General features: G+C 36.1%; 1 protein-coding gene across 3 annotated transcripts in view; it reads left to right on the top strand.

The window, feature by feature from the left end:
* Positions 1-22,436, top strand: part of MAGI2 (membrane associated guanylate kinase, WW and PDZ domain containing 2) — a 776,112-nt gene that overhangs the window by 664,686 nt on the left and 88,990 nt on the right. For all 3 annotated transcript variants that reach the window (XM_035549439.2, XM_050708167.1, XM_050708168.1), the window contains one exon: positions 18,155-18,186. In XM_035549439.2, coding sequence (XP_035405332.1) covers positions 18,155-18,186 — 32 coding nt within the window. The remainder of the gene's footprint in view (positions 1-18,154; positions 18,187-22,436) is intronic.

The raw sequence follows: 22,436 nt of genomic DNA on the forward strand, positions 1-22,436 counted from the left end.
TTTCCACTAAAGTCAAACTTAACTAAGCAAGAGGTTGATCTTGTAACTTGTTCACTGTACACCACAGTCTCACATTTATCAAGCTCTTTACTGTTTAAAAAAAAATAAAATAAAATAAAATAATATGCAGTTCCAGTCAGAATGGCCCTTTTTAAACAGTCATAATAAGTTGTTGTGAAATGTACATTTTCACAGGTTCTTAAAGCCAAAGGAGCTGAAATTGTTTTACATTCTACGTTTCAGACTTTCTTCCCAGACTTGTCTTACAACATATACGGCCACAGCCATTGTTATCAGGGACCCTGTGTAGATGGCTACAGAGCATTCTTCTGCATCTGAGCCAGGCAGCCAGCAGGACACCCTATATGAGGAAGAGAACAGACACCTCTATGGGGCCATTTAGCTAGTATAAGCATCTGAAAATAGCTGAAATGAATATCCTATCCATTCCTGTTGAGTATTAAAGTTTTTAAAAACTCACATACCAAAGTTTTGTATTTATATTTCTACTTACATTTGATCAGATGAATCCCACCTTAACTGCAAAAAGGTTAGTTCTAGCCTACATTTGTCAAAATAATTCCCCCTGTAGTAAGTGGTGGAAAATAAGCGCCTGAAGAGGATCACTTATATAATTTTATTTAGTCATTGCTTAAGATGCTGGTTCTCTGAAGATGCCCATCATGATCCACTAATTACAGAGGAATCTGGCTGACAAGCTCAGGTTAGCTGACCAGTCATCCAGCCAAAGATACATGATTTGTGTCTGCCTATTCACAAGAGGTATGCAGAGAAAAACTGAGGGTATTTCAAATATATATATATATATATATATAATCACAAAATTGGAACTTGTCTCATACACTATAGTTGAACCTGGAATCCCTTTTATGCTGCCATAGATAGTAATCTGAGTTTCTTTATAACAGGATAGTTATTAACGTGATCTTGCAGAAAATAGATTATTTCCAATTAAATATATGTTCACTTCTTTAATGACATTACAAGTTTGATTACAATATGTAATTGTTTTTATATCAATGAAGTTTTGTAAGGCTTTACATGTAACACACCATTCCTTATTTAAAAATTGAAAGAAGTAAAATTATTATGGCTTACGCTGAATTGAAAAATTGGTTAACTGTTTCATATTTTAATGTAATTCTAAATAGGAAATCAGTAAGGGAATATATTTTTAATGAGATTCCTCCAAGAGAAGTTCTTAGCTTTTGCCCATGTAACATTTTTTATGATGATCCTGTAGAAAACATAAAATCAGTACTAGTAAAGTTTGCAGATAGCAGAGAGATTGGTCATTGTCATTAGACAGATGACATTACTGATATAAAAAACAGTGCGGAATGCTTAATAAAACATAAGCAAACAGAAAGTATTTTTATGCAGCTAATGTAAATTCCTGAAACAGAGCAAAGAATGCAGTCAAAATTTGCCAGTGTTTTTGAATCATTACAGATAATCAGCGGAGCACAACATTACAGTGAAAAAGTCAAATGCAGTGCAATTTCTTAAAATCTAACTTGCTTATGTGTTTTTCTCAGTAAGATGCCATTGGTAAACTATTTTGTTGGATTTATTATGAATTGTAAAAAAATCAATGAGACTCTATTCCAGGTCATTTTTTCCTGCTTTTTAAATCCATGTTTATTTCTCTATCTTCCGTCTTCCACATTTACTTCAAAGTTATGTGATACTTCCACATGCCATGTAAAGGTCAAACCTCTTGTAGGAGCCATGTACTTAAGTAGAGTTTCTAATACTGTTAGTAATGACCTGAACTTCAGGATTTCTTTAGGATTTTCTATACAATTATTTACTAGCAAAAGTACTGGCTAATTCAATTGTCCATGTGCAAGGTAGATGGGAAGGTGTTTCCTTCCCAGGTCCTATATACCAAGTCCTATAATATGGTCCTATACCCAGGTCCTATAATATGTTTCATTTCCTGTACCAACAACTAAGCATGTCATTTCAGAATGTATTTTCCTTGAGCTCTCCTGAAAACATTTGTTCGTTTGCAGAAATGGGAGAAGAAAAAAAAAAAAAAAGTTCCAAAATAGAGCTGAAAGTGTAGAAACCAGACAATGAAGAATTAGGAATTCAGAAAAGATTTTTTAGGTCATGTAAATTGTTCTCTAAGGAGTCATGTTCGAAGATGATCTTTTTTTTTAACCTGATGTGAAGCACAACCCTGACCTAAAACACTTTGGGTACCAGAGCATGTGAGCTATGAAAGGGCTTAAAAGACATTTACAGTTAACATCATCTATTTGGACTAGATGATCTTTAAAGGTCCCTTCCAACTGAACTCAACTCTTCTCTTCTCTTCTCTTCTCTTCTCTTCTCTTCTCTTCTCTTCTCTTCTCTTCTCTTCTCTTCTCTTCTCTTCTCTTCTCTTCTCTTCTCTTCTCTTCTCTTCTCTTTTCTCTTCTCTTCTCTTCTCTTCTCTTCTTTTCTCTTTTCTCTTTTCTCTTTTCTCTTTTCTCTTTTCTCTTTTCTCTTTTCTCTTCTGCTCTGCTCTACTCTACTCTACTCTACTCTACTCTATTTATTTAAATCAGCTACATCTGTATTTTCCAGTTAGTAGAGTAGCAGTGCGATGGACAGTAACTATTAGATTTCTTCCAAATGTGTACATTACCTTCCTTCTTCTGAGGAATACCTGGGTAATGCCCAGTATCTAGTTCTCCTGCAGTGAAGGAAGATCACTCCTCCTCAAGGTCCTCCTCATGGAGAGACATTTCCAGTTACTGTGAGATCTAACCAAATGGAAGAGGGCTCTTGTCAAAGAGATGGAGATCTGCAGCCTAATCCAGGAACCTGCTGAAAGGAGCAGGGAGCAGACACATAGGCCTAAGATGAAAATGTGGGGGGGAGCAGAAGGGAATGTACAGAGCTTGTTGTAACTCAGGAAATCATTGATTTGACTGGAAACAAGGATCTGTAACGTAAGAACACATGTAATATGCCCTAGCCACAAAGAAGTTTAACAGTGTCCTGGGCTGCAATGTACTGAGTGTAACCAACAGGTCGAGGGAGTTGATCCTTCCCTTCTTCTCAGCACTGGTGAGGAGCACTGTGTCCAGTTCTGGGCTCCCCAGTATAAGAGAAACATGGACATACTAGAAAGAGTCCAACAAATGGCCATGAAGGTGATGAAGGGACTGGAGTACCTCCTCTATGAGGAAAGGCTGAGAGAGTTTGGACTGTTCAGCCTGGAGAAGAAGAGACTCGGTGGGGGGGGGATCTCATCTATTTGTAGAAATAACTGATGGGAGGGGACAAAAAGGATGGCTCCAGGGCCTTTCAGTGGTGACCAGTGGCAGGAGGCAACGGGCCCAAACAGAAACACAAATTGTGCTACCTGAACATCAGGAAACACTGTTTTCCTCTGATGGTGACCAAGCTCTTGCGCAGGTTGTCCAGAGAGCCTTTGGACTCTCCCTCCCTGGAGATCTTCAAAAGCCACCAGGACATGATCCTTGGTAACCCACTCTAGGTGTTCATGCTGGAGCAGGGGGCTTGCGCTGGATGACATGCAGAGGTCCCTTCCAACCTCAGCCAGTCTCTGATTCTGTAATAATTTTACATTTTCTCTATTTGAAAAGTTAAATATTTAAATTATATTATAATAAAGACTGGTGTTTCTTTGGTTTAGGGGAGTTGGTTTGTTTTGCTGTGGTTTGTTTTGGTTTGTTTTGGTTTTAGTATAGTATACCATATACCGTATACCATATACTATATACTAGTATTAGTGTGTATATATATGTGAAAGCCTTTGGAGCTGCCTGTAAGAGGAAGTCTAGGCAGATGATCTAGCTTAACTCTTTGGCTAGCCTGGTATTCCATGTTGGATGGGAAGTAAGAACCAAATCAAAACGAGCTACATTGCCACAACATAAAAAGTAATTTATTCAACAACATCCCAAGGTGGCACATTCTGTGTGTTGCAAACCAAAGGCTTTGCATACTGGACTTAAGTGCTGATGATGCTTCTCACCCTGAGCATTAACTCCAACATCGTTTCTGTGGCTGTTTAAGTTTGAGTTAGTAATGAAGAAACAGAATTATACAAAATTCTAGGGAGTCGGAGATTTTTTACAAAAACTGAAAGTATTATTACATCAGTTTTACAGTTTAGGGTTATGAAATACATAGAAAATATTCATCATTTTAATTATGAAGTCATAAAAAGAACCCCAAATGGAAATATCCTGCTACCCATTCTCCAAAACTTTCCTTTTGTTATTTTAATCTGCAAAGATTATATATGGAAATATACACTGATGTCAAAGAATAGTAAAAATGAAAAACAGATAATGGTGCTTTAGATGGTGTTTTAGAATGCAATATAATACCTAAGAAAACATTCAATTATGGAATTTTGTATTGAAAATAATCTTTCCATCTAAATCTGATAAATTTAGGAAAGAAAAATAATGCCTCTGGAACTGTGCAAGTGGAGGATTAAATCTAGTCTCTAGATAGCATTCACCAATTCTGAAGTATTCACAGGCTTTTTTTCTGAGCTCCTATATTGTCAGTAGGGAAACAAAGAAGTTTGGTGTAACAAGATATATACTTTTGTGACTAGATCAAAATACATCTATTCAGAGTGCTGGTGTAGAACTTGCAGTTCAGTTCCCTTTCTAACTCACTCATATTAGCAAAAGGATGAATATACATTCAGTAACTATGTTTGTAAACAGAGGTACACACTTCTATTCATTAATATGCGATAGCTACTTGCACACTGTTTTTTTGTTTTGTTGTTGTTTTTGTTGTTTTGTTTTGTGTTTTTTTTTTTTTTTAAGTTCTCCTCAACAGTAAATAATCTTTACTGGTCTAAAGGGAATTACTGATGTTCCTCATATCTCATATCTCCCATGTAGGGTCTTTCTTCATACAGCAGGTTACTTACACAACTTTCAAAATAATCTTCATGGGAAAAAACATTCAATGGAGAATCTGATTTTGATTCTGTGTGTATTTTGTGTTTTTTAATATTTTGACATTGCAGCAAATTTAATTTTATTAAATTCAAATATATAAGTATAAATATAGTTGCATATATACTTTTGTTGAAAGTGGAATGGGATTAGAATAGGTTTCCCCTAGCCTATGAAATATAATTAACACATCTCCTACCATGACTGGTTCTGAAACCTTCTAAAAATTTTCACCAAAATGAGCACCCAGTGAGAAAGAGATTAAGTCTGCAATTGCCAATTGCCTGACAGATCAAAAATCTACTCAGGTTATGAGATAAAATACAAGTTGTCTTACTGCTTATAGTAAGTCAAATTAATTTAGACTTCAGATTATCAGGACTATCTAATATTAAGTTCAAACTCATTACATTTTCTCCATAATCCTTTGCACTCCTTGTCCAAAGGTGACTCCAGTAGAAATCAGAGTTTAAGCCACATTGGCCTTTTTGTGGTAGTCTCTTAAATCATCTTGTTGGAGCCATTTTGTCTATCATAAACAATATTAAGCAGGTCAGGTATACAATCTCTTCTGCAATACAGAGATTCGTTATGTAGAGCAGCTATGAACCTCCATGTCCTTCATCCCAGAGAGGTGACGCAATCACTCTTCTTGGATGCATCTACGTATTTAATGTAGAATTTAACTAGAAATTTAACCTCAGATCTGTGGTGTTTTTTGTTTGTTTGTTTTTGTTTTTTTAATTCCAATCAAATGTTTAATATATTCTACAAATGCAGGTGCTTTTCACAAAAATGGCTTTAGTAAATTCACCAATTAAAACTCCCTTTGTCAGAGGAGCACTAACAAGCTCTGATTTAAAACAACCTTTTCCTTGAAGAAAAGAGTCTTCCTCTTCCCCTGAAGTAGACCATTTGCTATTGATGCCCATGACATGAATTATTCTTTTGAAATTAGCTTATAAGAGTTTTTTAAAAAGAGTTAAAAAAAAAAAAAAAAAGCCAGGGACGTAATCACCCACAAACTATGCCTGTTCTGGCTGATTGGACTCATACACCAGCAAAATGGTAACGTGACTCGGTGAAGTGCATACAGATTAGCTTTAGTGTCTTTTTAATTACCTGTTATTTGGAAAACCTCAGAGAAAAAATAGATAACATCCTATCTGATGACCAACATTGATTAATTGTGCTATTCATCCAGATTCCTTCAGCTAATTATGGTCTTCAAGCATAAACTCATAGTTTTTGCTAAGTGATCATATAGGCAAAATGTGAGTATACTGGGAAAGAGTGGGATGTAGTACAGATCCAAAGAATCTGAGTTTGCTTTCTTATACAATAAGTTATGATGCTAAGAAAGGAAGGACATACATGCAGGGTACCATAACAAGTCTTTCTAAAAATTGTAGTTTTTAAGACTAGGCCAGCTGCAAGGTCCACAAGGTGCTTCACGGTTGTCAGCACCAAAATCTTCTCTATTTAACTTGTCATGTTTATGCACTGTTCCAATTTTCTTAGTATTGAGGGGTTATTTCCATTATGTTAGACATGTTGTCTAAATCCCAACTGTCTGAAATCAATTTACTGTCCTCTGAGGGACAGAGCGCTGTCACACTGAAAAAAAAAAAATTACCTGCTCACAATTTTTCTTGCTTTTCCTTGTGATGCATTCATTACTTAGCACTTCCCAACTATCTCATCAGGATCCTTTATCAGCATCATTTTTTAATGTTCTGTTCATTAACTTTTTTAAGTACTGCACAGGACTAAATGTGACCAGCACATGATCTAAATATCATAAAATTCACATAGTACAGGTCCACTCATTAGATTTAAGGACACAGCCCTTCTTTATATTAATTGCTTGTCTCTGAACCTTCAGGAATTCAGAAAAATGTGACATTTTTCATCCTTTTTTTTTTTTTTTTTGCAAGCTATATTATCTTGATCGATTTATCATGCTTTATACTGTTTAGTGTTCTGTACTGCAGTAGTATCATGGCCATCAATCATAATTTCTGTCTCTTCAATTTTTCTTTCAGGCTCCTATGGTCTTATACTAAAGCTTCTGAACTTCATGCCATTTCACCATTATAATTTCAATCACTGCAAAACTTTTACAAAATTCGGCTTTGTTCCTCTTAATAAGTAAATCAGATACTGAGAATTACCTCCTGACTGTGTGGACATGAAAGGAAAGGTTGTTTATCTCTAGTAGGGACATATCGAAGTGGACAATACCAAATCTTCAGCAGCTCTAAACCAAGTGAATTACCTAGAGGTTCAATCAGGGAAGCGAGAGTTTAGAAATTAAGTTTTCTCTTTACAGTTTTCTTACTCATTTAGACAAATACTTGCACACTGTGCTTCTACTAACAACCCTAGCTAAATATTCCACCTTCCTACACTAAATAATATTCCTTCATAACTAAGACTCAACCATGTAAAAGCTTATTTTGTGATTAGTTTTCTTTCTGCTGTCTTTCACAGTCTCCCACTGTCTGCCAACCTTTCTGTTGTACCTGAATCCTTGTAACCATGAATGAACTGGTCTATCAAGCTGGTGTGAAGGAGCAGGAGAGTGTAAAGGAATTATTACATTGAATCAAGTCTGGATATGAAGAATCAAATAAGCATGCTATTGCTTATTCCAGTTTCCACCACTGTGGCCAAGCAGCATGATTACCTTTTCATTATGTTGCCATCAAGTGTTTATCATTCTGCCATGTGGTCTGAAAATTACAATTACAGTCAACACACCTGAGCTCCTGACACTTCCTTTTGTCACACAAAAGATTTCAAAGGCAAGCCAATAAAATTCAGAATCGTGCTGACAGCTTAATCCATATTAAACACAAAATTCTGAAGTTACTACAGTGTAATTTAATAATGATAGAAAGGCAGTCAGGTGAAAGTAACAGGCTCTCTCAGAGGCTGTAATTTAACTTATCTGTTCCTTTGTGATGAACTCGTATCCAGTGCTTCCAAACCTCAAAGAATTCAGGACTGAAACTGGGTTCAGTTCTGTGCTCACTAGCAGACATCCAGGACCAGCTGGGATGCACTGTGCTTTCAAAAGATCTCCACTGGAATGGCAGAGTGGGTGAGAGACTCAAGATTGTCAAGGATGACAACCAAAGTTCTGATGTCTCTCATAGACTCTGTCATATCAGCAGTTCCAGCACAGATTTCTGAGTAACAAAAGGTATGGTACCCTTGGTACTAGGGTGCAGTAACACCTATGCTACTAAACCTGTAGCTGTGTATCTAAGTTCCTGTTCCTAGACTTTGTATTCACAGACAACATCAAAAATTAGGTGTCTTCATGTCAGTGTCTAAACACAAGAGAATACCACAAAGCTGCATCATTAGTTCAGACTGATATCCAGACATCAGGAAAAAAAATTTTACTGCAAGGGTAGTCAAACACTCAAACAGACTTTTTAGAGAAGTGGTTGATGCCCCATGCCTGTCAGTGCTCAGGAGGCGTTCGGATAATGCCCTCAGTAATATACTTTAACGTTTGGTTAGCCCTGAAGAGGTCAGGCAGTTGGGCTACGTGATCTTTGAAGATCCCTTCCAACGGAACTATTCTATTCTATTCTATTCTGTTCTGTTCTGTTCTGTTCTGTTCCGTTTTGTTCCGCTCCGTTCCATTCCGTTCTATTCTATTCTATTCTATTCTATTCTATTCTATTCTAAATTTGGTGCAGGCACGTGTCTGTGTCCACTGACGGTTAATGGGGGCTTAAGTAGACTGCTAAAATATGGACATCCAATGAAATTTGAGATGCCCTAGGGTATTCCATCTAACCTCCCACCTATAGGTCCTCTGTCACAGCTGGCAGTGCCACAAGGTTACATACTGCAACCCAAAATACACTAGGTTGTGATGTAACTGAGATGACGTCTGGATAACTCTTCAGTACAATTACCAGAGTCTAGACAGTTTTACAGTTCTATGTGAGATTGCCACCTCTGTTTGGTTAGCTGAAACCTTTCTAGGCTGGGTTCTTTGCTATCCAACCTCAGCTGCACGGTTCATCACTAATTCCTTTGTGCTTGCTCTCTGTCTTCCATTAGACTGGAGTATCACATTGCAAGGTCTGTCATTTAGAAATAGTCATGGAGACCGAGGACATTTCCCTATATTTAGTTTTACTCTCTTATTATAAGGAATTTTTTCTGATCATTATTTCAGAATCAGTTGTGTTTTTTTTTAAATCAGGATCAGGACATGAGACGGAAGTCCTAGGAGCAAAGAACAAAGTGTGGAAGTTTGGGAACAGACTTCCAAGGATCAGGGTAGTTGGGAGAAAACATGGATTCAATGAAGGAATTGAGAAGAGGAGGAACTGGTAGTATAGATGTCAACACTAAATAACTTGTGACTCCTTTTCATCCAAGTCTTAATGTGAAGCTCACATACAAGAAAATGAATGGCTTTAATATTTAATTGCTGTACTTTTGTCTCCCACAATTGCCAAAGACTGTTTGTGCATGCCTTTTCATGAAAAGAACTTTAGAACAATGTGTACAAACACCTCATGCTCCATCTGCATTTTAATAGAAAATATTGGGAACATGCCTTGATACTCATCAAAGTGACGTGCCATAATGTAAACTGAGGTTTCTCTAATGTGCTTAGAAAATGTAAAAGCCTAAATTGGTGAAGATTTTAAACACACAAAAGAGCAGAAGTGCTGGCATAGTTAGGCAGAGTTTCTGACTGTCAAGAGAGCTCTGTGAAAATGCAGTGCAGTATTCCTGAAAAGTTAGTTTTGCAGCTTAAATTAGCTTTCAGTAAAGTCAGGCTGAGATGTCAGTCATATTCTTAGCAAGTATAGGGTCTTTAGTGGAATGGCAAAACTCACAGGCCAATCTAGAAACAACAGTCATGAGCTGTCAGGACTCAGAGATGCAATTTATGTCCTAAATTATCTTGCTGATTGAGTCTGTGTGACATATACCAATCATTTCACCTTCCAGTGTCTGATCTGCTCAGGGATAGTTGCTTGCCACAATGTGTTTGCCCAAGAAGGGGCACTGCTTGCATCGTTAGCTCGTGCAGTGCTAGAACAGTACAGAAGAGACCGTAATTCCTAGCCTGGCTGGAAAAGTGAACTAGCAACAAAGATTTTGGCAGCAGTCATTGGAGTACACACCTTAGCAAAACTAGAGATTCTTCAGGGAAAATTTCCTTCTGCCAAGCAAAAGGTTCTTTTTCTTGTATGTACAGAAGAATGCCCTTGACCTTTTCAAGATGTCAGCACAGTTTACAACCTGTGAGCAAACTGCTAAGATCTTTCTCCAGTCTTCAGGTGTTAGTACCAAGGAATGCAGACTTCAGCTAATTGGGTTAGTATTTACATAAAGCATGTTATTATACACTTCAGTCAGGAAATTAACAGTTCATCCAGTTCTATTTGCAGTTGCAAACCACAAACCAGCATATGGACTGAACGATTTGAACTTTTAGTAGGATCTTCTCTAATAAAAGGCAAGAGACAAGTTTTCCTCTGTTCTTAAGTTATCTTTTTCCATTCCAGGTCAAGTTGTCCCAGCAAAATTTGTTTCGAATTTTACTGTAGCTGCATTTTATCTATTTTGAGACATGGCTGTCCTTAGATAATATTGTATGCTATCAGCAAGGAAATAAAGTTGTAACTGTGTAACACTGTTCTGATAAAAGCTGCCAAAAAAAAATACTTAAAATTATTTAATACTTAAAAGTAATACTTAAAAGATGTTCTGTAAGTGCTTAGTACCAAACTTTGTCTGTGGAAAGTAATTAGTTCTTGTTAACCACATAAAAAAGTGTTTGTTCCAAAAATATACTTCTTATTTCAAGAAATTGCTATAAATTTTTATTTTTCCTCTAGTACACTTAAGCATCAAAAGCTGTCACTGACAGTGCTGCATTTGTTTCTGCACTATTTTAACTATGATCCAGAAATTCTCTGCTTCACATCCAGATTAATCTGAAGGAGACGATATGTAGTCTGTTGGGTTTTTTTTTTAGTTTCAGAAATTATTTTAAATCTCTGACTGATAAGCAATTCACAGAGCAGCAGAAGCCAAGCAAAATAAATAGCTGTATGTCCATTAGAATGTAAATTAACTCATTACTATGCCAGCTTCTGACCTTTTCTGATGGCTGTATTCTAGCTAACAAAAACACTTTGCTATTCATGAAAGCAAAAATGTAAAGGTAGCTTGAGATTCTCTAGTGTATTTTAGAGGAAATTCTCATAGATGCAGGTGACCACTGAGGGCCAGAGCTTGAACAGCAAGTACTTCTACTATTCATGACTTTGAATAGCTCTCCTGTTTCTAATTATTTATGAAGAACTGAATAATATTGAAAAATTGTTGCTTGAGAAGTGTAGGTCAGTGAAACTTCATGAACTGCATAAAAAGTGTTCCATACGTATAAAAAGATTAATATTGATTTAGTATCTGATCTCACAGTCAATTAAGTTTTCATATCAGTTCTATAGACTTCAGTGAGATGAGATCAGGTTTAATTTCCCAAAGGTGGAATTTTGAAAGGATGAAATACAGAAGTGGACTCACGATGCCTACAAGTTATGTGGAGAAGAGATGAGCTACTGAAGGTGCTACCCTGATGAGGTCAAAAGACCCAGCTGACCTTCTTCATAGCTAACTATGCTTGCTCTTTTCCTACACCCTTGTTAGATTTTCTTTGGGTAGAAAATGTATTCATTCTTCTGAGTTATTTTCACAGGTGTAATAGGTTGAAGAGAATGAAAAACAATGCTGATTTGGACTGGAGCACTATTTCTGTTAGTGCTGTCTCACTTGGGTTGAGATCAGGAGCAATGGATTGGTAGAGCACAAAGCACAATGCAACCAAATGCAAATGTTGAGGATCAGTTTCTATCATTGTGAATCTCTTTCAGGCAAAGCTAATTAATAACTTCTGAGCATCTGTAAATAGGTCTAAAGAAGACAAGCATACTTCTCATACTTTTATTAATCTAAACCTGCGTTCAGTATAACTAATGGCTGTGACCAGCCTTTGTCTCAGTGCAGCACAGTGCTACATCAGTTTCTTGCCATGCTGCCACTGTGTAGCTTACTGCAGAGAAAGATAGCTGCAGTCAAAAGACACTGGGTTTAATCGTATACAGTGCTGTGGGTCCAATGAAGCCTCATTCATATCACCCCGATGTGGGTTGTATTGGTTTTTGACCCTTTGCATCGGGGGTCATCCCAACCACAGACCAAATGGATCCTCCACAGCATGGCACCGTCAAGCTGAAGTACGGCTGACAACAGGACTAGCTAACTGTGCTTGAAGCTCCCAGTCTTCTAACACCTACTCTTTATTTCAAGGTAAATCATTTTTCTGTTGTTGCCCAAGTAAGAGGTAGATACTTAAACCTGTTTGAAAAAGACAAGCCTTTGAAAAAATATGATGTGGTAATGATTTATTTTATCAGAAACTGAATTACCAATTGCCATTCCCTACACACCATATGATATTTTAAATATGACATGACCATTTCAAACTTTTTATTACCTGCTTGTATTCATAAGTATTATTTTCATTTATTTCAAAACATTGTTTCCTTTTAGGTTTTGATTACTATAGTGTATAAATTAATTGAATATAGTTGTTCTCCTTGATCATGTTTGTTTTCCTGAAAAGTGGAAAAGATTTGAGAATAATTGCGTTAATGTTATGTCTTTGTTTTATGTTCACAAGAAACCCATTTTCTCTCCCATGGAGAGAATATTTTGTGTCTAAATGAGTTAGCCCAACTGTAGCCTGAGTTCTGTGCACCTAATCCACACATATCTAGCACAGATCAACAAAATGTAAATATACAGAAGGAAGATTCAAATGTCACATGAATGGTAAGAAGTGGTTCCTTGTATCCTGCTAACAGTGTATACCATGAGTCTGAACTCTCAGAAAAATTGTACACTCCCACAACCATTTGAAATAAATGAGTACTTGACACCGCTGGAATTAAGGCCCAGGGTAGCCAACTGATAGACCTCTCATAGGTCCCAGTAAAAGAAAGGAAAAGCATGGAAAAAATCTACCGTGATAATAAATTTATACATTAACTTTTCTAGAATGGAAATTTTTTGCTGAAGTGTTGTCACATGGACTTTGATAAGATGCCTATGGAGTCAGTTAATGCTCTGGGAGTGCTTATCAGCCATCTGTTCATTGACTTCAAAACATCTACGTGAGAAAGGTCTGTGCAGTGCTTGGGACAGCTTGGCTCAGGAAGCCATATGCAGCAATGTTTTTATAACACACACACAAAAGAAAAAAGAAAAAAGAAATAAAACGACAAGAAGCCCAATGAAATCTAATGGACAAAACTCTTGTATCATCAGTGAGACTAGTGATGTGGAGGGAAGATGACATGCTCTGAATATTGTTTTGGATGAAAAGGTCTTATTTTTGACTTTGTTGAGTTCTTTCAGCAGCACTGCCACACTCTGTCACTGCAGAAATCAAGGTGTTCCCAGGTTTTAGTTTAATTGTGCATACATGTCTTGCCATAGGTACGAACACTGTTAAAGGTCCTGTGGTTAGGTGACATACACGTTGTTTACCTGTGACTTTACAAGAGCTTAAGTCTTCCAGGAATCAATACAAAATAGTGAGGAAACTGAGGCTGGAAAAGAATGGAGATGAATATTTAGGGGAAAAAAAAAATCTAATAACTAATAGACTAATAACCATAGGCTGGTTTAGTATTGTTGACATTAAGGAATATGCCAAATCTAGTATTTTTACTATGGGGGGAGAGAGAGAGAGGGAGAGAGATAGAGTTATGATTCTATCTTGAAATGTTTGATAAGCTGCTTTTAGCAAACCAAACTTTGTGATAAAAAATACTGGCTGAAATGTAAGGCATGTGAAACCTGTAATCATCTTTCATGTCAAAAGCATACCTAAATTTGTATATAAGAAATAGAAACAAGTGTGAAATGATTTGTTATTTGTTATAGAACAGCTTGCTTCATCAAAAAGAAATACAAAATACAATAGATTGAAGTCAGAGTTTGTCTTGATCTGGGAAAAACGTTTTTTTTTTTTCAAAATGCATTATAATTCAACTTGTGTTTTCTGTTAGTGGTGTTTCTTAGTAAAGTTAAAACATAGACAATGTCACAGCTCTGATTCCCAGGAAAGCTCATTTTGAAAGGTGGTAAATATAATGAAAGGTGGTAAATATAATATAAAAAACAATGTCAAAATATTTTTACACACTGCTTTACAAGTGGTTCTGATTTTTAAAAATTGCATGATTGTTACTGTACCTTAACTTATTTATTTCAAATTAAACCATTACTATTTCTATTAAGATGCTGGCCACCAGCTGCTGTACCTTAGTATAGTTTAAGTGGCCAACATTTAAAAATAAATCATTACTTTCAGAAAATTACTTTCTAACTTTGGAGAAGTATCTGAGGTTACATATTTTATCCTCACATGGTTACACATTACATTACATTATACTGAGTGGTGACCATAGTATTTTCCTACTAGCATCTGCCTGAGTGAGTGGTGGTGGTTGCTCTTTGACAGAAACCAGTAACGCTGCTTTTCATTCTGAAACTAATTCAGACCTGTGCTGCTGCCTTTAGCAGGGGTGTAAATAAAGATTTATTTCAAAAGAATAGATAGAAATTGGGACTTTTCAGAAAGTGAGCCACTGTTTATACAGGGAAGATTTTATGAGAAGGGATGGCTGTCAGGCACATGAGTGAGCAGAAAACTACTAATGGAAAGAATCAACTGCATAAAGTATTTCCCAGTGGATCTAAGTTGGCTTTTATTATTGAAATTTTGAAGTACATATGAGTATGTATATGTGTGTTTATGTGTGTGTGTATATATATATACACAATATTCTCAGCTATTCAGGCTTTTATAGAAGGCATCACAAGAAGCTGGACAGTAGAGAGTTGGGACTTTGGGAGAGTAGAAGTTTGGTAATGGAGTAAGGAGGTTGTAAGAGCTTATCCAGTATGCATGTGTATTTAGACACAAGTTGATGAGAATGTCAAGCAGTATGAGTACTGTATTAATACTCAACAGAAATTGAAAGCTGTACTCTCTGGAGAACAAATTTCAGTCCTGCCTTTAAATCAATAATGGATTGCTGCCCCTCTGCCAGGTGTTGTCCCACTGCCTTTTGCAGACAGGCAGGGTTCCACTGTCTTTTGTGGACATGTCTCACAGCAAGAAATGAACCAAGGGAAAAAGCAATATTGAGGTCAAACTAAGTGAAAGCCCACTGCCTCTCACTGCCAGCTGTAGATGTAGCTGCAGAAGGTTGAGTATAGATTAAATACATATAATTAAGATATGTTCTTCAGATAAGCTTCTGAGCCTTAGGTTTCTACATGTATAGGACTCAGTCCAGTAGTTCTGTAGAATAATATTAAAATGTGAAAGGTTGAAGGTAGCATGCAGACCCCAAATAAAAGTGCATTTTTGTTTTTATTCTTTTCCACATGAAGTTTCTGTTACAATGTACTACACATGCATTATACTCTTGAATTGTTGAATTTGCAGCAATGCCTACATATATTTAAACAATTATAATTCTGGACATGTATGATTCACATGAATGATCCATAATCAGTCTCATGTTGAATAACTGATAAAGTCATACTTTTTTTATATTAGGAAAAAAATATACAGTTCATCTGAGGAGACATGTAAATGAGGCAAAACTGAAAATATCATGAAATACATGTAAGACAACAATAGTATTCACTTTATGGAACTAAATCTTGGTCCATTTAGTCTAGTACCTAGTCTTTGGCATAAGTGAAGAGACTGTCTCATCTTACATGGGGCCTTGGTCTAATATCTGATTTTATATCTGAAGAATGAGTTTTAATATCATTTCCAAGGTATGTTATCTTTAGAGATTTTAGCCTTCCAATGTGCATTTATACCTAAATGGATATCCAATGCGTTTTTAAAATTTTGCTTTGAATCTTCTGCCTCTGTGGCATCCTATACCCATTTGTTTTGTTAATACAATTTCATGCTGTGTGAATAAACACTGCTTTTTATTTGTTTTGAGTGTAGATGTTGTCAATTGTATGTTGCAGTCTGTGACCCTAGTCTTCAGGCTAATATGTTGGAGTTGTCCTTGTTTGAGTGAATACTGGATTTCTTTTAATTGATTTAAAAAAAAAAACACTTTGCATGATGCGTATGTCATTATCTATTTGATTCATAAATAATTATTATATTTTTACTTCATAGTAAATGTTTCTGATAAGTCCAGCAAAACATATTTTTAGGTAGAGACAGTAAATAAACAGGAAAAAGAAAATGTATTTCAATTTGACCTGGAGTAATATTCGCTGACAGTAAGTTATGGGAGGTGCACCAATACCAATGGGAAGGGAGTGTTGCCTCTACCAATATTTCCCCAAAACCAAATCAGTGTAGTAAACTGATTTGAGATACCTTTTGGGAAACATCCTTGCAAGTTTCAAGCCCTATTTTTAGTTTTCAGAGGAAAAATATTTTATAACTTTCAGTGTTATTAGCCGTACAGAACAATAACAAGAAAAGGTAAGAAAAAGGTAGTTGATTTTCTACCATCCAAGAAGATATTAAGCAAGTTTCTACTACAGAATCTGGATGTGATACACAAGCTAGATCTATATCAGGTGCCTGTTATCTCAGCTTGAATTTGCAGATGGAAAGAAATCTGTTTAGTCTTTAATAGAGCAGTTTTTATCCAGACATGGCAGTCAGTAAACATAAATTTTTCCGGAATTACTTTTCACAATATACTTTTTGCTTAAAAGCACTATCAGTTGTTATAAAACAGCCACTGGTTGTCTGCAAAATACTCAAGTGCTTTTTTGCTCTAAGATTTTTTACAACCTCAATGAACTGGACATCACGGCAGAAAAAAAATTACCTCATTATCCCAGAATTCTAGGAACCTTAAATAGTACGTACAAATAAAATTCCCATTGTGATTTATCTGTGGAAAGATACTTTCCCTAGTGTCCTTGTGCTTTTAATTATTTTCCTAGACTCACCTTGGAAAAAGAAATAATGAAATCAACTTCATTACTTTTATATTAATCTTAGAGCTTAATTCCTTTTTCGAATGAAAGAGCAGCTTTCCTCTTAGAAGCATCTATTTAAGTTCCATTTCTGTTTTTGACAAAACAAAAGAAATCTTTATCATTAGCTTTTAATCTTAGGAAGGTTCACAAGATTTTATCTACTAGTAAAGAAAGAATGAGAATGATTTATTATTTTTTTAAGAAAGTTATGCTGAAAACATGATTTTTTGAACATCAGCCAACATCCTTTTTATGTTTGCTTTTATTTAATAATTTGTATGTTTAACTTTTTGAACTTTGTACTGCATAAGGTATGAATAGTGTTTATAATGAGTGCTTCATATTATCTCTTTTTTAAAAACGACATATCTAAAGCTTGAAATATCTGAAAGTTGCAACAGTTGAAAGTCATGAAAGTCACCAAGGCAGTGATTAAAGTTATCAGTCAGTCCTATTTCCCAGTGGAGTAAACTAAACTAGTTGTTTAGAATAGATAGACGTCTGACCACTTGCTAACTATAACAAACGAGAATGGTATGAAAAACAAGCAACCCTCCCAAGATTTTGCTACCTTGTCTAGACTGATGAAACAATTCTTTTTCTCCAGGCATTTCTTATTATAATAATAATAATAATAATAATAATAATAATAAATCTCTTTTTATTATTAGGTTTTGTTAAGAGGATGTTCTGAATTGCTTCTCCTTAAAGGTGTGATTGCATTTGACACATCAGAATCAGGTCATTTGGTGTCTTATCCAATGTTCACCAAGGCAATTGGAAGTCCTTCTGTTTCATTCTTTTAATTTCAGCCTAATTCCATGCTGTTTGTAAATTATGGCAACGATCTCAATGGTTCCACATGCATACATATATATATATATGCATATATATATGTTTGCATATATTTTTCTTAGAACTTATCCCCTGTGGACTGTGATTTCATCCCTTGTGTGTACAGAATTTTCTAATATGTCAATATTATTGGCACACCTGAATGAGAGTGGGAGCACAGATGCCACTGAGCCTCCGCTATTTATGCACCAGAAAAATCTGCTAACATTATTTTTTGTTTATTTCAGGTTTCTTTTCTCCATGGAAAACTCCAAAGCCTGTAAGTTCCGTTTCAAAATTATACACTTTGCATTCATAAGATGACTATCATTCAAAGCAAATTTCTGTAGACTTTCATCTAACCCACCTGTTCCCAGCTCATGAGACACCTCTCAGCAATAAACCAGCTCTAGGTGAGAAACAGCATTAGGGATGGCCTTGTTAATAAGCTCTGAAGATCTATTCACTTGGAGACTGACAACAGCTGTTTGGAGAAAGGAACTTAAAGATGGGTGGCAAGAAGTTAAAAAGGCAGTGACTCAAAAATGAGGGGCCTGGAGAAGAAGGCAGCAAAAGGCTCCAGCAGTGAGACCAGTTTAGTTGGCAATCTCTTTGCAAGAGATAACAAGCAATTTTTCTGTTTTACAAATGCATTGATCAAAATATCTTGAGAGTAATTGTTTTTTTGTTTTGTTTTGTTTTTTACATTAGTAGATCTAGAAACAATAGCCCCATTTCAAGTAAGAGGTTGGATTAGACCTATGATTTTGACATTTAACACCAAAGTATTAAGATTTACTATATTCTATGACTATAAAAAGTTACTGTATTTATTTTGTTGACACCAAATTATATCCTATTTTGAAGTTGTGACATCATTCTCAACCTGAAAAGAAATCATAGACTACTATTTTTGGTTTTCTGTTTTCTGGCTTTTGGGTTTTTTTGTTTGTTTATTTTATTTTGTGCTTTTTTTTTTCTTTTTTTCTCTTTCTTTCTTAGCTTGAAAAGACCTTACAGTATTCCTTATCTCTCATCAGGGGCGTTTTGCTGGAAAAGAGAGCCCTGACTTTGCCTGTAGGTATCTAAGAGCAGTAGGAATAACGATACCACTATTTCTTAACTTTTTCTTTTTATATATATATATATATATATATATATATATATATATATATATAAAAGCTAATTTTTAAAGGTTTCTCCTTTTTGTGTTAGGGTGTTTTAATGCTGAATCTGGACAATTTCACACCCTCTCATACTGGATAATGGCATGCTTATTGCAACCCAAATTGATTTTTGTATCCTGTCAAACACATATGGCAATTAATTAATCAGTTGATGCAATTTCATCAAACTGCTTTCAGCTTGTGGTGTTTTTGAGTAAAATGCCAGAGGATGGACACAATATATTGGCAGTACAGCAGCATAAGTTTGTTTATTTTTCAAAATAGCAGGATGTTTGTAGACCCCATGAAAATAAATTTGTCTATTAAGGGTTAGCCTATTCTCACCAGATTAAGGTTCCTACCTGGCTGGGACATTCCACTTCTCATCTCAGGCAAATAGTGATGAAATAAGGAACTTGGAACTTACTTGTTATAGATTGAAAGCCAAAGATCTCCACGGGCAGTGCTCCCCCTCTTTAAATATATATCAAATATATAAAGTTCAGCATACTGTTGATGATTTTCTACACTGTTTTGATATATAAACAGTCGTATAGTGGTTCATATTCAGGTAGCACTTGCCAATAATCAGAATCTAGAGAAACAACCAGAGTGATGCAATTCTTCATGCAACAGTCTGAGCAGAGCAGGGACCGCAAAATAAGGTATCATCAATTTGTGGAGATACTGTATTTGCATGTGGGCTAACTGTACACAACTAGCCTAATTTGGTGTAGTCTCAGCATGAGAGCTCACAGTGATGAACCAGTTTAAGGTAGTATGCATTCCTCTGTCTTCACCCCTTTAACTAGAGAAATAATCAGACATGAATTTCTAACACTCACGGTGTGAAGATCAGATTGAAGCCAAGTGTCACTGAAGCACTGTCTGCAGGCAGTCTGAAGCAGTAAAGCCAGCACCAGGAGGTCTACAAAGCCTTCCTGACACCACATCACAGCCCTGTAGCAGGAAAGAAAAACTAGATGACCCCAAACTGAGCTGCTTCTCTGCTTGAATGACTACTGCTGACCCCTCATATCTCTGGCTGAAGAGGTGAGAAGTACCCACCACTCTCCTTTAGAGCAAAAAGGGGACCATGGGCCATTGGCTGGAAGGGAAGAGATGAGCTCCTCTCCCCAGGGCAGAGGCTCACAGGTGGCACACCCTGTGTCTGTGTGCTCAGCATCCCAGACTAATCTGGGTTGACAGAAATCCTATGATTTCTATATATACCGTGTTCTATTATATGTAACATTGGTAATATAATATTAACACAAATTGAATTTGAGCAATTACCAAACTATTACCTAATTTAGATTTTATACACTGCACACAATACCATGCTTATTCATTTCCAAGAGTGCCTTATACCTGAGTTAGCATTGTGATAACTCACATTGCAAAACACTTCTTGACTATTTAACTAACCAATATGGGTTTGGGAGGGATAATCCCCTCGTCTTTATCTGCTTATGTAACTCCTTGTGTTAGCAGTACTACCCACAGGTAAGAACACTTTGCTCAGTTTTTAATTTCACACATAGAGATTTAGGGGTGACCAGCAAACGAGAATTAGATGTATGGGACCCAGTAGAGCTTTGCTATTGATCTCCATATTCTCATCCTTCCTCTAGGGAGGAAGTTTGTTCATCAAAAATAATTACTTTTTCCTTTTCCTTTTTAAAATCTTCTTTAAATATTTCATTTTTACTCAGTTTCACATTTTGAAAGAGGTAAGTATTCTATTTCTCTGCTACAGTCCAAGAAATTAGGAAATATTCAGTTCTAGATAGACGGGACCCTAGATGTCTTTCTGCTTCATAGCGACAAGATAAATAGTTTGGTTCATCAACTTGTATTCTTTTTTAGATTCCTTACTGAAGGCAAAACCTAAATACTATTCTCCATTATTTTTCCTGGACATAAGGAGCTTGTATTGATCCCAGTTCTCCTTTCCCACTTAGACATAGGGGTCATAATCAGGTTTGTTTCTGGACACCTTTGAATTTATGCTTCCATAATACAATTATATACTGTATATATGTTTATATGTACTTGAGTTAATTCCTTCAGAGTTAGAAGCATTACCGGAAGTATTATTGTGATTTTCATGTGGCTTGCCGCATAAGCTAATAGAGAATAAACCCATTAAAAATAAGCTAATAGAGAATAACCCACTGCAAAGGGTACCTGAATGCACATGAGGTATCTTACTGTACATAAGCTATTTCAATGACAACTCAGGTATCTCCATATGGCACTTCACTGCAAAGGATATACACACCCTTAATGTCCTTTTATATCACGTCCTAGTCACTGTCTTCTATATCTGACCCACTATAAATGTGTCTTTCTTGAATAACATTAGTGAGGATTGAATACAATATTCCATATCTTCATCAGAATATTAATACTTCCCTTTGTTAACTTCAATATCATACCCAATACATACTAGCACATGAGAGTCATCCTGTGATTGACTGAGACACCTAGATCTCTCTTTTCTTCAGTTTCCAATGAACCAGCCCTACTTACTGCAAAAAAATCTGACAAAAGCGTAGCTTGAGGTATAAAGAATGAGGTCCTTAACAACAGAAGATGGATAAAACCTATTTTGAAGTATGATATGCAGTGCACCTGGGATGTGCAGTGTGTGATATGGGATGTGCAGTATGATATGCAGTGCACCTGGGATGTGCAGTGAAGTTGCTCAACATATTTTCCACAAGGACTCTAAAGCATCTGCAGTCCACACAATACTTGGCGAAAAAGCCTGATGCTGTTAATCATCAGAACAGAGAGCAAAGCTCCCCTGATGAGCCATGTACCTTCTGAAGCCAAGGAGCTGAATGTGAAGGATAATCACAATTTGTAGAGCAGATTTTCTGTAGACTTGCAAACATCTTTGGTAAGACACTGCTGATACAACACTAGAAGCCAGTGATACTGAATTGCAGTGCAGTTTGGTTCTGAGAGTAATTTTTTGTGGAATTAACTGATTGATGGGCTATGTGAGAGAGCACACTTCTGGAGGCTTTACTAGCTTTTGCTTCAGCAGGGGTCACAGGCAAAGTGAAATATTCATTTCCTGGGATAAACATTTGTGTTTTGTTTAACTTAATCAACTCTCTCAAAAAGAAAAATCCCCAATATCTCCACGTCTTCTTTTTCACAATTCATATTCCCTTCTAGATTGATGTGCTTCAGAGACCACTAAAGGGAATCTTGGAGAAAATTTGGATTGAGGTAGCTTTCATGAATAGTCAATACACTGCTGTGTATTTCTCTCTAAATTGTCAGGAAGAGTAGAAAAACTTATCCTGTGCTTGGGAGCTTGACTGGATGACAGCAATATAATTTTTGA

Source organism: Cygnus atratus, chromosome 1 (assembly GCF_013377495.2).
Source record: "Cygnus atratus isolate AKBS03 ecotype Queensland, Australia chromosome 1, CAtr_DNAZoo_HiC_assembly, whole genome shotgun sequence".
Lineage (NCBI taxonomy): Eukaryota > Metazoa > Chordata > Aves > Anseriformes > Anatidae > Cygnus > Cygnus atratus.